Raw genomic sequence first — 17,193 nt, forward strand, 5'->3', positions numbered from 1 at the left:
ACATTCCATATGTTCAAAACAATAGACATGAAAAATGTAAAAAAGATGAAAACTAGAATATCTATGATGAAAAATACAAGTAATGGGATTAACAACAGGTTAGATATTGCAAAAGAAAAAGACTAGTGAAGGTAAAGGCATGAAAATAGAAATTATCCAAAATAAAACAAAGGAAAAAAAGAACAGAAAAACACATACAAATCAAGAGCACTAATGAGCTGGGATCAATTTCCAGCAATCTAAAAATGGGCAACTGGATTCCTAAAAAAAAAGGTGGGGGGGGAGAAATAATGGCTGAACGCTTTCCAAACTTGAAAACTATAAACCCAAGGATCTAGACAGACCAGCAAACTCAAAGCATAAGTCTCATGAAGAAAACCACACCAAGGCACAACATAAGCAAACTGCTCAAAACCAATGTAAAAAAGAAAAAAAGACATGTCATGTATAAAAGAATAAAGATTGGAAAACACCAGATTTCCATCAGAAACAATAAAAGCAAAGAGAGAGTGGGGCAACGTTTTTAAGTACAGTTGACCTTAGAATGACAGAGGGGTTAGGAGCACTGCCAGGTGCACGTTCAAAAATCCACTTGTATCTTTTGACTCTCCGTAAACTAAACTACTAATAGTCTACTGTTGACCAGAAATCTCACCAATAACACAGTCAATTAACACATATTCTGTATTATATTGTGTTCTTAAAATAAGCTAGAAAAAAAGAAAGTGCTATTAAGATAACCACAAGGAAGAGAAAATACATCTATGGTCTGTACTATATTTATTGAAAAAAATCCAAGTATAAGTGGAACTGCATATTTCAAATCCACATTATTCAAGGATCAAATGTATTGAAACAAGAAAAGGTATCAACCTAGAATCCTACACATGGCAAAAATATCTTTTGAAAACACAAATAAAACAGCATAAAGGCCAGGAGGAAAGAAACAGAAGTATACCATTGTAGGGTCTTATGTTACAAGTTAAGTAGTATAACATTATTTGAATGTATCATGTAATAAGTTAAAGATGTATACCCTTAACCCTAAAGCAACTAGTAAAATAACAAAGAGCTACAGTTAGTAAACCAACAAATGTGATAAAAATGATTTCATAAGAAAATACTCAATCCAAAAGAATATTTAAAAAATGGAAATGGAAAAATGAAAAAAAAAAAAGGAAAATTTCAGCTTCCCAAAGGCTAGATAGGACAAACAATACCAACAACGAGATGAAAGACCCAAACTAACAAAATCAATAATCACATCAAATGTAAACAGTCGAGTTAAAAGGCAGGGATTGTCAGGTTGAATAAAAAAGCAAGACTCAACTATTTCTGCCAGTAAGAAATACATGTTAAATACTAAAATACAAACAGGTTAAAAGTTAAAAAATGGAAATAAATAAATACACACACTATGGTAACATTTAGCAAAAGAAAGCTTGAGTGACTATTTTAGTATCAGGTTTCAGAGCAAAGAATATCACCAAGAATAAAGGTTATTTTTTAATGATAAAGGCATCAATTTATAAAGAGGACATAACAATAGTGTTTATACAACATAACAGAGCTTTATTTTTTTTTAAAGATTTTACTTATTTGAGAGCAAGAGAGCGAGAGAATGATCAGGGTGAGGGGCAGAGGGGTGAAGCAGGCTCTCTGCTGAGCAGGGAGCCTGATGTGGGGCTAGATCCCAGGACTCCTGGATCATGACCTGAGCAGAAAGCAGACACCTAATCAACTGAGTCACCCAGGCAACCCCATAACAGAGCTTTAAAATATATGAAGCAAAAACTGACGGACTTGAAAGGAAAAAGAGAAAAATCCACAATGAAAGAGATTTCAATATCCTTCTCCCACACAAGCACGAACTAAAAGTAATTATGCTGCGTAAAAGCGAGACAAAAAAAAAAAAGTACATACTGTATAATTCCATGTATATAAAACTCCAGAAAATGCAAACTAATTTATCATGACAGAAAGCACAGCAGTAGTTGCTTAGGGATTGAAGGGGATACGTGGAGGAACAAAGGGCTAGTTACAAAGGGCACGGGAAGTTTTGAGATGAAAGCTAAGTTTAATATCTTGATTATGGTGAGGACTTCATGAGTGTGTATATATGTCAAAACGTGCCAACCTGTACACTTAAATATGTGCAGTTTATTGTCAGTTATCCCAGTAAACCTATTTAATGTGCATGTGTGATATAATATCACCTATTATTCACCAGGCATGCTCCAGTCCTAGAAGGAAAGCACTGAAAGATGGACACTGGAACCACTGATAACAAAACCAATCGTCTTAAAAGAGAAAACAGACGCCAAATGCTACAAATTATGATAAAGTCTATGACCAGGTACAGTAGGAAAGCAGACTATAGATTCTAATTTGTACAGATTCTGTAGTATAGATTCTAACTGGGTATTCAGGAAAGGAATCTCTGAGTAAGTAACATATAAACCAAGATGAATGAATGGAGTATGAGTTAAGTAGGTGAAATATAGGGGGAAAACATATACAAAAACATTTACAGAATGAAGAGTCTAGGAAAAAAATATGTACAGTCAGTCCGCAACTTAAACTGGTTCAACTTAAGAGTTTTTGACTGTGCAATGATGCAAAAGCAATACATATTCAGTAGAAACCGCGCTATGAATTTTGATTTTTTCCCAGGCTAGTGATATGCAGGAGGATATTACTGGTGATGCTGGGCCATGGCAGCAAGGTACAGCTCCCAGTCAGGCACATGACTGATCATGAAGGTAAACAACCCATTCACTTACAACCACTCTGTACCCACACAACCATTCTTTTTTTTACTTTGTATTCAATAAATTACAAAGATTTAACACTTTATTACAAACTAGACTTTGTGTCAGATGATTTTGCCCAACTCTAGGCTACTGCAAGTACTCTGAGCACATTTAAGATAGGCTAGGCTAAGCTGCGACGTTAGTTAGATTAGGCGTATTAAATGCATTTTTCAATTTAAGATGTGTTTGTCTGGACATAACCCCATCGTAATTCAAGGAAGACCTGTATAAGGTAAATGCCCAGAAATGGAATTGCAGGGTCAAAGAGCAATCGCAGTTTTATAAAAAAGGGAGTTTTTTGCTTAAATCTTTGGAATACACAAACTGACAGTTATTGTTTATGTAGCAAAGGGAACTTTAGAACAATTTACTAACATTATTTAAAACAAGAGAATAAAAATAAATTAGTATTCCAAGCTCTTTGAAACCAGAACACATCTTCACCCTCACATCCTAAATGCACAGCTTCACACACCATCCACTAACATTTTGCTGAATTAACTGTAAACTCCTTGGGTAGCATAAAAGAAATCACGTTGCCAAGAGGAACCCCTCATACCTCACTATCTCTAGAAATGACAGTTTTTAAAGGAATTCACCTCTCTCATCCTCCTCAGGTAGCAATTCTTAAAGCAAGCCCCTCACACGAACTATTGCAAAAGCCTCCAAACTAGTCTCCCTGTCTCTATTCCTCCAATCTTCCAAATTCAACCTCCACACAACGTAAGATTAAACCATTCAATCTCTAAATCTATTTCTTCTCTATACCTAAAACCCTAAATGGCACCTCACCACCTCCAATTGTGCATCCCAAACACAGACTCCCAAACCAACAATGGTGAAAAGAGAGGACAAGGACAATTTAGCAAGTTGTTGATAAAGTTAATGTATTCAATTTAGAGGACTATTGGGCAAGTTTGCTTCCTGCTTTTTTTATGTTAAAATATCCTTCTGCTTATGAAAGAACGGGTGAGGACATCAGTTTTTAAGAAACAGCTCTACTTGGACGCTAGAATGTATCAAGGCAAGCAAAACAAGTCAGCCACAGCAAGACAAATACCATATGATTTCACTCATATGTGGAATTTAAAAACCAAAACAGATGAATATACGGGAAGGGGGAAAAAAGAGGGTGGCAAACCATAAGGAACTCTTAACTATAAAGAACAAACTAAGCATTGCTGGAGGGGAGGTGGGCGGGGCATTGGCTAAATGGTTGATGGACATTAAGGAGGGCACTTGTGATGTGGACTGGGTGTTATATTTAAGTGAAGAATCACTAAATTCTACTCCTGAAACCAATATTACACTGTATGCTAGCTACCTAGAATTTAAATATAAACTTGAAACCAAAAAAAAAGAAACATCTCCACTTAGCAAATTAAAAAGTTGGCAAATCTTTGACAACTGAGCTTTATTTTTCATTGTAAGGGCCTGAGAAAATGTCTGGGGAAACACTGACTCACATACACCAGAGGTGTGGATAAAGTCCACAAGGCAAACAGTGCCCTCACCTATTTTTCTAAGTCGTCTCTACTTCCCCAGATTTTTTGCTCCAGCTATACAGGACCGCATCCATGTCCTACACACAAGCTACTTACTCTCTCCCATTGCTCATGCTTTCTCGGGAAGGGAATGGCCTCAATAACAACTCTTCCTTTTCTTCATCCACTCTATTTATTTATCACCTACAATACTAAGCACTAGGGATTGAGTAGTAAGCAAAAGAAAACATTACTGTCTTCATGGAGCTCACAGTCTAGTGGAGGAAACAGGATATCAAATAAATACAAAATTAAAAACTATGATGATACTGTTTTACAGAGAATGGAAGGAAGGCGAATGGAATGGCGGGAAAGCTAGTCAATAAACTACTATAGTTCAGGTAAGAGATAACTGTGATTTGGAGAAGGGTAGAGGCAAGGCGAAGTCAAATCTTGAGCTACTGTATTGCTGACAAACTGAATAGACGCACTATAAGAAGAAATATTCCATGACACCAACATAAGCAACTATATATAGACTTGCATAATAGTCCCAATTTTTTATGCCTCCCTGGATCTATGCCCTTCGCTATGAGCTTGCTACACTGACCTTAAGGCTTGTTTTATGACTTGTTTGGATCAATAGGACAACAGCAAACTAATTCCAGGCAGTAGCTTGAAAAAGCTCTTGGGCACTGCTACTTTTCTCTTGGATTAAGCCTAGGTTAGCCTGCTAAAAATGAGAGACCACAGGGAGAAGAGCTAAGCAAAGACCATCTGAAATAATCTTATACCAGTCTACAGCCAGAGAACCCCCAAACATATGAGGAAGTCCAGCCAAGATGAGCAGAGCCACCAAGCAGATCCATAACTGAACAAAGATGCAGGAATGAGTCCAAGCCACTACTAGAAGAACCACCTACCTGACTTGTAGACTTGTGAGCAACAATAATTACGTACTCTTTTGAGCCACTGGGTCTTGAGTGGTTTTTTAATGCACAAACTAAACCTAGTGGTACCAATTACTGACGTGGGGTGGAAGAAGCAAAGGAAGGGAATGAAAAGAAAAGCTAAGCTCATTTTATCTCACCCCAGTCAACTCTTACCTCTCCTTCAAAACTCAACTTAGATCTCAACTCCTCCAGGAAGCCTTCCCAGATGCCCAGGCTGGTTTGGAAAGATAACTTAAGTACTACCATTATGTTCTGTACATAACCCAATCGCTGCCTTATCACACTGTTTTGTAATTATGTTTCTATTTTTCTTCCCAAGTAGCCAACTGCACTTTTCTGTTAGAGACTGTATCATATTCATCTTGATAATCCACTTGTAACATAAAACAGGCTCTCAACAGATGTTTCCAAATTTTATAAATCAATAAACACTTATTTGATAAAATTTCTTAACTCTAGATTAGTATTTCTCAAATTTCTCAATTTCGCAACATGCACCAGAACCAGTAGAGGTGTATATTAAAAATGCAAATCTCTGGGCTCTTTAACGAAAATGCCATTCATTACCTCGTAAGAACAAGGATGAATTTTTTGGCCAGCCTCAGATACACAAAACAAACATAAGAGTAGATACTAAATCAACTTTTCCTCAAAATTTTCTAGAGATGTTCTCTATGATAATGTCTTAGTCTGACAGCACCTAGGTAACTGAAAATGCTCTGAACTGCAATGGAGTTTCTCTTCTACGAAACGGGTCTCCGCCAGAGGAAACAGGAGCTGGGGGTCCTCCCAGGAGGTGTGGCTTCTCAGCGCACAAGGTTACAGAGGATGCTCGAAAGCGAAACAAGTCCTGAGTTTTCTCCGCAGCAGGGCCCAGGCCAGAGACCGACAGGCGACCCGAGCCCAGGCAGCAGCCGCGTGCCGCTTGACGAACCTTGGAGCCCGGCGCTCGAGCCAGCGCCCGCCCAGGGTCTCGCTACCTAAGAGCCGCGCGAAAGAGACTCCCACTGCGTTCCGGGACGGGCGTCCGTCTCCAGGGCGGCCACCCTCGGTCCACCAAAGCCCGACGGGCCGGGCGAAGGCCCCGGTCGCTTGGCCTGCCCAAGTCAGAAAGGAAGAAAATGAGGGAAGGGTCCGGCCGCTGGCAGCCGACAGGAGAAAGGACTAGAGTGCCAGGGGACGCCGCCGCTTCCCACCTGCGTCAAGCTCTAGCTGGTAACAGGGCAGCGGCTCGAGGGAGAGCTTGTAACCTTCGAAACGGGGATCCAACAGAGGTCTCTTCACGCGCAGAGAGCAATTAGCAGCCACCTCCATAGTCTTCCTGAGTCGTAGCGTGAGAATTAATAAAGCTCTTGTTGAAAGGTCCGCGCTTCGCTCGTAGCACCGAGGCTCGCAGGCGGCGTGGTTCCCATCCCAGAAAACACTGCGGTGAGGGATGCCTTCTGGGGAATGTAGTGCCCCTGAGAAAGTTGACTCTGTTGCATACCGGGCTATGTAGTTTTTCGGAGACTTAACGCCCGCGCAACAGCATGGTCTTGGACTCTGTTACCCAGAAGGCTGAGCAACCAGGAGGCGGCCCGCGCCGGTTAAATTCTCACATTTATAGGCAGGGTGGCGAGATCCCGCCCCGGAAATGCGTGTTTTAGCTTTCTGTGTGCTTAGGTGCCCGAGCTACTGAGGGTCTAGGTCCGGGCAGCCGAAGAGTGTGGTAGGTAACGGTCGTCAGCGCAAGGGTCATTTCGTCGCTGGGAAGGGACGGCCCTCGCCCGCGGTGATGGTGGTGAGCTATGCCCGTGGTCCTCAGGGCCGGGACCCGGGCCCAGCCCAGGCTCCTTTCGATGTGCTGTCTTTCGTTAGCTTCCCTGACCCGCGCTCGCGGGCCTGTAGGGCTCTCCGACAGGGCGTGCAACCGGAGTTGGCCTGAAGCCAGTCCACGCTTTGTTTTCTGGCTCCTCCCCTCCCGCCTCTCCCGCTGTCTCCGCCCTATTCTGTCTTCCCAAAGAATGTCTGTACTGGGAGGGATCCCCTAGCGCCCTCGTTTTACCAGTGAGAAAACTGAGGCCTTTAAGAATTGACTTGTCCAAGGTCACTATCCGTATTTTAGGGGCCAATGCGAGATCAAGCTCAATATTCTAGGAATGGTACCGACCAGACCTTAGAATTATTTTGAAAATGTTAGCCTCCAGCTACGCAGGAAAACATTTCTCAGCCCTTTCTCAGCCCTTCCTTTTTCCTGTTCCACTCAAAAGAATTTTTTTTCCCCAACTCAAAACTCAATTGCCAGCTTGAGTTTTCGTATAGGCGAGATGGGACACAGAAAAAGTGGTCCCAAGTTAGTGACAGATTATATGCAGTAATGTTAGCCGTTTCCAAGTGTTACATTCTAACCTCCCTCTCCTTTCTGCATCACTTTGGTTTTGTCTTTTTTTTCACTGAAAATTGAGAATATTCTAAGTTAGGAATTAGTTTGAGATTTGTTTTTCCCTTATCCTACCAGCAAGCTTTGATGAAGAGCATACACAGACACACACTTGGATTGGAGCTAGTTTGGCTGTTGTAATTCTGGGTACATCCTACTGAAAAGTAAAGCACTTAGAGCCTAATCTGTAACTTTCATTTTTCACCAACAGTGCTTATTCTTTTATTAGTATTTAGGTTATATGGCTTCCCCGAAATTTTGAAGGCAGTTAAGGTGCAGAAATGATTAGCAGTCAGTTATGATGTGCTGTTAAAGTGTTTTGGGGCTGCTGGGCTCAAAGTACATGAGTTCAAATCCTGCCTTCACCACTTTCTATCTTGGTGCCTCAGTTTTCTCAATTGTAAAATACAAATTATGTTAATTCTTACATTAAAGAATAAGTTTTGGGAATTAAATGAGGTTAAAAAAAAAATCAATGTGTTAACCCAGTACTTGGCACATAGTGTTGCATAAAAGTTACAGTAGTTATTATTATCCAAAGACCCCTTAATAAAGAGTATGTGGGGGAAAAAATTGTAAAGTGAGTTAATCAGTATGACTTCTTGGGATGCAGTAAATAATATTAAGAGTAATGACATTGTTAACACATTGTTGAAATTTATCATCCCTTCAGTTGATAGAATGTTAAATGTGTTGGGATGCTTACCTGGAGGACTTAGAAGAAAATGCTTTGTATGTGTTCTGTGTCTGAAAATACATGTTGATGTTCAGGTTAGCAAGATGAACAAAGATGCGCAGATGAGAGCAGCGATTAACCAAAAGTTGATAGAAACTGGAGAAAGAGAACGGTAAGCTATAGATTGTGTTAATAAACTACGTTTAACATCTTTAAATTATAGTTACTCTATATGTAAGAATCTAAATATTAAGGAACAAAACTGATGTCAATGGAAGGAATTACAGAAAATTGAGATTATCAAAAGTTTCAATCCCTAACATCTATAAAAAATAGGTGTGTTCAATATTGCATGCTGAAAGGAAAGTGAGTCATCTAGAAAAATGAACAAGGAATGACTGTCTCTCAAAGAATGTATAATCTAATGGAAAAGAAAAAAATACCCAAATAACTACAATTAAAAACAGAATGCGACCCAATTTTTAACAGGGAGATAATGTGGTAGAACCAGTTTCAGTTACTACACTCTCAACTTCAGAGCAGCATGTGCTGTTCCTACTCTCTGAAACATTTCTTCTTCCCCTGATCTTTAATTCTAGCTCATCTTTCAGGTCTTAATTTAAACATCGCCTCTTGCAGGAATCTGTTAAGTCCCAGATACCTTCTTCTAGCCTAGCATTTAATCACATTATATTATAACCACCGGCTTTGCTTGTTTGTGTCCTCCACTATAATCTAAATTCCTTGACAGTAGAAGTACCATTGTATCCCCAGCATCATCCCTAGCACATAATTGGTCAGGGTAAATATTTGAAGAATGAACAGGTTTGGAAGTACTAAACAGAGACTCAGGAATCAAGAAAGGCTTCCAGAAACAGGGTGAAAAATTGCATAAGAGAAATATATAAGGAATAGGAGGGATCTTTCAACTCTACCTGGGGGGGTTAAGGTAATCAGTTACAAAATAGTAAAAGAGTTACTTCAACTTGGGAAAAGGATTAGCCATTCTTCCAGCCAATAAAGGACAGAAGACATTCTAGGCAGATGGAACAGAATGCAAAGTCACAGGGATTTGTTACAACATGATAATGTTCTGAGGAACTACAAAATTAAAGCTAGCAGGTAAAGTGTGAAAGTGATGTTGCTTAAACAGTGGACAAGAGGACTGGATTTTGTAGAAGTCAGAATTCTTTCATTTGTAAATGATAGAATTTAGAAACTGGTTTAACCAGTGAAATATATAAGCTCATCTAAGTACAAAGTTTAGAGCTTGAAGTTGCTTCAGTCTCCACTGGGTCCAAGCACTCAAAAATAGTTACCAAGAATATGTCTTTCTTTTTCTTTCTCAGCTCTGTTTTCCTCTGTGTTGGCTTTATTCTCAAGCAGACTCTACCCACAAGGTGGCAGAGATTAGCAGTTCAGAATTCATATCCCTCTGGCTCAGACTACCTTTCTCCTAGTAGTTCCAGCAAAGTACCTGGCGTGATTACCATCTTACTTAGGTACATAGGCCAGTTGTGGTCAACCTTGCCTAGGTCTCATTTCCATTTTTGGAACCCTATGCAGATTTCTTACACTAAGAGTGGTGTCAAAGAAAGGTCAGGAAAATGGGTGATGGGTTTGCAGAAACATACGTTGTTGACTTTATCCTTGGGCGGTGGGAGTCGTTAGAAGATCCTAAGAAGGGGAGTGACTACATCACATTTGCTTTTTAGAAACATTAGTCTGGCAATGTGGAAGATAGACTTGAAGGTCTGGAGATAGATTACAGAAGAACGTGTTAGCAGATTATATCAGATTAAAAATGAAAAACAGCAAAAAAAAAGGAAAGGAGAACTTACCATTTTTTAAAGTAAAAGCAGCCCTAAATATGAGAAATGAGGAAGAAGACATCCAGAACAATGCATTGGGGAACTGAGAGGGTAGTATTAGCAGTAATGAGGAAAGGGTGTTATTTATTATTGTTAATTTGTTTGTTCATTCATGCAGCTTAAAATTACTGAGTTTTTACCATATGCTATGTCCTGTTAAGGTGCTGGAGATACAGCAGTGAACAAAATAAAGTCTGTTCTTTCATGGAGCTTACATGAGAGAAGACAGACAATAAGTCTGTATTATGTAGATGGTGATAAGTTCTAGAGGAAAAATAAAACTGAGAATAATGAGGTGTGTATTTGAGACAAAATAAATAAATAAATAAAGAAGGCTTCACTGATAAGAGCTCAAAAGGATATGAAGGAATGAGGGGACTCCCAAGAGCCAAGGACCCAAGGCAGGAGCTTGCCTGGTATTTTGATGACCACATGAAAGCTCATGAGCCTGAATAAATTGGGTGAGGAGAAGAAGAGATAGTCAAAGGCATGGCTGGAGATGGGGAAGATGATGGAGGGTTATTTAGGCTGTAGCATAGATTTGGAATTTCAAGTAAATTGGGAAGCCACCAGACCATTTTGGGCAGAGGAAGGAGAGCAAAGTATATAAGGGAGGGAGCAGGGGAACAAGTTAGGGGCTTCGACTGTCCAGGCAAGAGAAGAAGGTGGCTTGGACTAGGGGAGTAATGGCAAAGATGGTGAAAAACATTTGAATTGTAGTATGTATTTAAAACTGGAACCAATAGGAATCACTCCTATGGATTATATGTATAGTGTTAACAGAGTTGCTGAGTGAAGGATGCCAAGTTTTCTAGCCTGAGGAACTAGGATGGACAATGGCTTTCTGACAGGGAGAATAGGTTGAAGTGGGAGAGAAGCAGGAGTTGGGTTTTTTGGCCCTATTAAGATGGAAAGACCTAATTAAATACCAAGATGGAAATGTCACATAGCAAATGTTTAAAAATACTGAAAGAGAAGTGGTTTGGTTTGGGACATGACATGTTCAAGCTCTGAGAAATGATTTAGGTTGAAGATTGAGGATTTGTAAGAGTGGGCATGGCAAAAGGATAAGAAAATATTGGTAAGAAAATATTTTATTGCACCCCTGATGCCATTAGTTGCTATACACATCATTATTATTATTATTATTTTTTACCAGTAGAGAAAAAGAAGATACTGCCAATTAAATTATGATAGGCATACCAGTTACTGAATTGTTGAAATGTAGGGAAAAAACAGTCTTAGAATCAATGAAATACCATACTTAGTATATAATTCAGAAGGTTATTGGAAAAAATTGAGGGGAAAGGTTTTGAGGTTAGAGAGGGATATGATGGGGGAAGTAAGAGAGCTAAAGGATAAGAATCTGTAGTCAAAGAATAGATTTTGGAGTTGAAAGATTTTGAGGTGCAGCTGCTTCAAGCTCAACTAACACCATTTGGAAGTTGTACAAGACCCACAATATTCCTGTTGGTGGAGGTAAGTAGGAAGTGTATGAGAAGGCCAGAGAGTAGAGTTTCTTGAGAATTACCATACCCTATCCACTTCCTTTAGTTTTACTGATGATGAAAATGAAGTCCAGAGTTTAAATGAGTTGCATAAGATCAAAGAATTCTTTAGTAATAAAACCAGGATTAGGTCACAGTTAAAGTTTTTGAGATTAGAAGGCAGGGAATTTTTAATTGAACATTTGAGCTTTTGCTTCAAACATTCCTATCTAAAATATTGCACCTTGTTAGAGTTTAATATGAAAACATTTTCTTTTTCAACAGCCTCAAAGAATTGCTGAGAGCTAAATTAATTGAATGTGGCTGGAAGGACCAGTTGAAGGCACACTGTAAAGGTAATCAGTTTCATTTACAAGATAAGCTAATTTCATTGTTCTTGTTGGCTTGGGGTTCACTAGGAAAATAATAGACGGTGTTTTAAGATCTATTGAGTGCCGAACATAATTTTAAACCGATAGAAAATTGAATCTTCTAGTAGTGATTTCCCCATCTCCTTTTGGTAGACATAATTCCTGAATCTTTAGAAATTTTCTTTGTATTTTTCTTAAAACAAGTGAGGCAAGATTTTTTCTGGCATCAAAGTATGCATTCCAACCTTTTTCAGTGTGCCTACTCAGAGTGAAACATCAGTTATTCCTGGGTTTTAACTTTATAACAAATTGAACACTATGATTGGCAGCCTCCATAGGAATTATATCTTCTGGCTTTAACAGTGTTATTTTTGAAAACTTTACCTATAAAAGCTCTTAGGTAATTATACTTATTTTTTTTTAAATGTAGAATGGAAGCTTGTAAAATTGCGAGCTATCGATGGTGATGCCTCTAGATAGATTATACATGTCATCAGGATGAGTCTCTTCTGGCTTGGCTGTGGTATACTGGAATTCTGGATATTTTCAGTGAACTCCCATTATATTGTAATGGTTTCTACAATTAATGATAATAGTGTTTATATCACTAATCCTAAGAAGGCAGTGTGGCAAATTAGAAAAAGCATAGTTTTGGGGGTCATACAGACCTTAAGCCTCAGTTGGGTCACTTGTATGTTAAGCCTCAGTTGGGTCACTAGTATGTGGAAAAATGCCCAGCCCATTAGATTGTTATGAATATCAAATGCCATAAATCACCCAGCACATAATAGCGTTCCAGTAAATGTTAACTCCTTCCCCTCTTCTGTTTCCTTTGGCCCAGCCTAGAGAAGAGAAAGGAACAAAGGAGTTGTTCTATTCTTTAATTTTGGGCTATGAAATTACAAGTTAGACTCACATAATAGCTTTTTACTCGTTCCATACATTCAAGAGCTGGTATGATTATGGTGAAATAAGATCTGTACAGTTACAAGTTTCCAGCTTTTTACACATAATTAGATTTGACCTTATAGTTCAAATTCATTCAAAGTGTTACAATAATTGTTAAGTTACAGGTTAATTAGCTGAGAGATGAATAGGCTTTTAAGATTTTGATCTGGTTAATGTGTTTAAAGTTGAACTAAATCTTCATTAGAAAAGAAAAAAAGAAGTGTCCTCTTTTTTTTTTTAAAGACCAGTCTGCACTCTAAAAACATGATCTTAACCCTTCCTCTATGAAAATCTTTCTTACAGATAATGATTTTAAATGATATGATTTGTTTTTTGCTTTTGCATAAGAGGTAATTAAAGAAAAAGGACTAGAACACGTTACTGTTGATGACTTGGTGGCTGAAATCACACCAAAAGGCAGAGGTAAGGAATACAAATTGTGTGAAAGGAAAGGTGTGCTGAAGACGTGGTTCTTTTCTCTCTCTTGCTGGTTCAGCTTTTCTTTCTTTTTATAGAGAAAAACAACCTTTCCAAAATTCTTTGGGTACTTGCATTTCCTCATTGGGAAAGACTATAATTGTCTACCTGCCTCTCTAGCCTAGTCTTGAGTAATAAATGAGAGGTATAAAATATTTTTGCACTCTAAGACAGTATACAAATGTAAGTTGATAATGGTTGTTAAAACAGATAATTTTTAAAATGTGGGATTTTGTAGAGGCAAGTGTCACCTGAATCTAGGATTTATAAATTTTATTAGATATGGCCCGATTTCACTTACTTAAGGATTCAAAGTTGTACTCCAGCCCCAGAGTCATTGCTCTTCTGCTGCTTTTCTTTTTAAAAATAAGTAAAGCTCTGTCTTCTTAAGTGTCTAAATTAAGAATTTGGTAGCTCTAAAACTTCATGTTCTGGGTAATCTGTATTTAAAATTCACACTACCGTCATTTCATTTCCTTACAGAAGGCAAAGGAAAGCGAGGAACTACTATATTAACATTGATGATATGTAATAAATATTAAGAACTACATTACATTGTTAGCTCAGATGTGGTTACATTATTTTCACTTATTTTGGGAAAGGGTTTCTTTTGGTAATTTTAAGTGGAAGCAGATAAATTAGATAATCCATCTAACATCTATTTTCTCACACAGAAGTAGTAAAAAAAAATTTAAGTGTAAAAGTAAAAAACTTTGAAAATTATTACTAGAAAATACTAATTCTCTGAACTACCTGCTGGGAAAGAGCTACAGAATCCTGGAGTCCTTTCCAGCCATCCGTAGGCCTGTTTACAGCTAAAAAACAAAACATGACTTTTTCATTAAGTATGTCTCAGGAAAAGAAAAACAAAACAAAATGCAGTATTTATTGTTCCCTGCATTAATTTACATTTTAAAATAATTTTCTCCAATTTCTATTTTCCTTCTGTAATTTATGCTTAAGCTATTAACATTTTGGAGCTGGTTATACAGGGTAGAAATTTCCTTTGCTTCTCCTTCAACACTTGTATCCTAGACATTTCAATCCCTTAGAGCGGCACTGCTAGAAAATGAGCAAATACAGAACAGAGAAATAAAAATAAATCTTTTATGTTCTTAGTGTTCTTTTATAGTCAAGATAAGTACTCATTTTCTTTTTTTAACTAAAATACAGTAGAAATGACCACGTCTTAGTGTGCAGTTCTGTGAATTTTATACACATGTACAGATTCATATAATGACCCTCCTTCCCACAAAAAGCTCCCTCAAGCTATCCTTTTATAGTTTTACCTTATCCCAACTCCAAGGCAAGTGATCTATACTTCCATCACTGTAATTTTTATTAAAAGTGTGTTTAATATATGTACTGATCACATTTCCAGTGGTCTTGAATTAATTATCTGGCTTTTATTTTAGGAGGCTTAAACTAAAAAATCTGTAAAGAGGAGTATGTGTCTTATTTAATTTGTGTATTTATTTGTGGAATTCACTATACAAATACTGAACTGTATGTGAAATATTTCATTTCCTTTGGATATAAGCAAGAAGCATTAGAAGTTTTAGTTAATTTCCTATTGTCCTTATTTTTTAGTAGCCAAGAAAGGGGGAAAAATTGTGTAAATTCATTTATTGACATTTTTTAAATTCGTTTATTGACATTTAATAGTATTTCAAAATTACTACAAGTGGTGCTCTAATTAAAATTTCAAAGAGCAGGGCCTTTTTTTTTTTAATCTGATACTCTGAATAGATAATGGTCACATGGTTCAAAATTGAAGAAGTAAAAATACCACAAGTGTAACTCCTGTTGCAATTTTTGCATCCTTGCTGAGCAGAGTCTGTGCACTTACTTCAATACAGTATTGCCAAATTACCTTCCCAAGAGTGTGGTACCAATTTATGTTCTCTACCAGGTAATATGAGAGAGCCAATTTTCCCATCTTGCCAACACAGGATATTACCTTTGGTTTTTAGCCAATATGATTGGCAAAACATGCTGTTTGAATGTGGTTTTAATTTACATTTCAGTTATGAAGTTACAGCCTTTTTATGTTCAAGAACTGTGTTTCGCCTTTTCTTCATCTCTTTTGCTCATTTTTCTATTAGTCTGATTTTTCTTATCAATTTGGAGAAATGTAGTGAGAGATCAGCCCAGTCCTGTGAGTGTTTTCCCACTTTTTGTCTTTTGCCTTTGTTTATGGTGATTTTGACCAACTTATTAAATTGTCATTGTTGCATTAAATCAGATTTATCAATTTGTTATAACCCTCTGTGCTTCAAAAAGGCCTTTTGCGCTCCTAGTTTAAAGGAGTATGTGTCTTATTTTTTTCTCGTCAGTGTGCAGTGTATTTAGTGTATTTAGGTATTGGATAGTTCACTCAATGAATTGGCAGATATATTTTATTTTTTCAGATACCTTTATCTCTTTTTTGAGGCATATGGGTTATTCATGAAATTTTTTTATTGTTAATTCTGAATAAAATATCAAATACCAAATTGACATATATTAATTGGAATCTTCTTACTCTTATATTTTTATTTTTGTATTTCAGCCCTGGTCCCTGACAGTGTAAAGAAGGAGCTCCTACAAAGAATAAGAACATTCCTTGCTCAGCATGCCAGCCTTTAAGATTGAATTAGATTGTGTTGTTTTGTGGTTTTATTTCTGAAAGTAAAACTTGCCATAAATTAGGAATCGACTTCCCAAAATAAAATCCTTTTTTGTATGATGGTATACAGTTTTCAGTAATGATGTATACATTGTATTGATTTTTTTCCCTAAATGTGTTATTTTAATAAATATCTCATGAATGAGTTTGAAGTTTCCTTGGATTTTGGAATAAAAGGGACTTTATTAATAATATACCGGATTTGTTCAGAGGAAAATTCAGCAATTAATACAGTTTAAGTGTTAAGTATGTACATATCTCTGTGCTAACAACTGAGGCGGAGTAAGCAGGCTCTTCTTACTGTCTGGATGTGGTGTATTCCTCTTTTGAATCTCTGCTATTTTATAATACATGTCCCATCTTGTACTACAGATGTCTTATTTCTGATTTGTTATAAATGCTGAGGGTTGGGACTGGGTCTTACTCATCTTTATGTGCCTTCCTATTCCTCAAAGAATTTACCATCCTATTGGAAGAGAGAACATTTGCAAACTGGCTCCATACCAAGCTCCTCTCACATACTCTACTCATCTGAACTTTGAGAGCAGAAACTTTAAATTGCATCCCCACATACTAAGGTCAAGAAAGAACTTAATGGGAAATAATCTCCACCTGTAGCTTTATTCTGACATCAAGATTGCCAAATCCAATGGACTCTTGTCTGTTCTTATGTGACCTCTGCTGGAATGAGAATGTTGACCATCCTGCCACTTGGAACTTTCTTCCCACTACTCACATTGTGTATTCCTACTACTGGAAGTTCCTTCTGTGTCTTGTGGATACCTTTTGCTGTATGGGACTTCAGATATGGTGTTCCTTAGTGTTCCCTCCTGGGCCCTCTGCTTGACTAATGATATACTTTTCCTGGGCAAATCCCAGAAAACTTGGGTTGGACCATGGCTTCAAATACAAACTTGTTGATAAATGGTAAATTGTTTCTCCAAACCAGACTTCAACCCAGCCTCCAGACCCGTATACCCAACTGCTATGGATCAGCTTTCTTGGATGTTCCATAAACAGCTAAAC

At 37.7% G+C, this 17,193-nt stretch overlaps 2 protein-coding genes across 7 annotated transcripts in view; one reads left to right on the forward strand and one right to left on the reverse strand.

Annotated features, from left to right (window-relative positions):
• NUDCD1 (NudC domain containing 1) overlaps positions 1–6,761 on the reverse strand; it is a 70,964-nt gene extending 64,203 nt beyond the window's left edge. For 4 of the 5 annotated variants that reach the window (XM_019799135.2, XM_002918705.4, XM_019799134.2 and 1 more), the window contains exon 1: positions 6,447–6,761. In XM_019799135.2, the coding sequence (XP_019654694.1) occupies positions 6,447–6,564 (118 nt within the window). In that variant the 5' untranslated portion in view covers positions 6,565–6,761. Of the gene's footprint in view, positions 1–5,817; positions 6,427–6,446 lie in introns of those variants that run through there. The other variant, XM_034668483.1, reaches the window with a different exon arrangement.
• Positions 6,762–6,855: 94 nt separating this feature from the next.
• On the forward strand, positions 6,856–16,313 carry ENY2 (ENY2 transcription and export complex 2 subunit). 2 transcript variants are annotated; one of them, XM_011224292.3, is made up of 5 exons: positions 6,856–6,958; positions 8,441–8,517; positions 11,989–12,059; positions 13,371–13,445; positions 16,051–16,313. In XM_011224292.3, the coding sequence occupies exons 2-5, from the start codon at positions 8,450–8,452 to the stop codon at positions 16,125–16,127; spliced, it is 291 nt and encodes a 96-aa protein (XP_011222594.1). In that variant the 5' UTR covers positions 6,856–6,958; positions 8,441–8,449; the 3' UTR covers positions 16,128–16,313. The 2 variants fall into 2 exon arrangements, with proteins under 2 accessions (XP_011222594.1, XP_002918752.1); XM_002918706.4 differs by having other exon boundaries at positions 6,887–7,030.
• Positions 16,314–17,193: the final 880 nt, after the last annotated feature.

This window comes from Ailuropoda melanoleuca, chromosome 9, assembly GCF_002007445.2.
Source record: "Ailuropoda melanoleuca isolate Jingjing chromosome 9, ASM200744v2, whole genome shotgun sequence".
Lineage (NCBI taxonomy): Eukaryota > Metazoa > Chordata > Mammalia > Carnivora > Ursidae > Ailuropoda > Ailuropoda melanoleuca.

Coding starts and splice junctions, on each gene's coding strand:
- ENY2 (XM_002918706.4), top strand. Junction 8,518..11,988: donor GAAACTGGAGAAAGAGAACG/GTAAGCTATAGA, acceptor CTTTTTCAACAG/CCTCAAAGAATTGCTGAGAG. Junction 12,060..13,370: donor GTTGAAGGCACACTGTAAAG/GTAATCAGTTTC, acceptor CTTTTGCATAAG/AGGTAATTAAAGAAAAAGGA.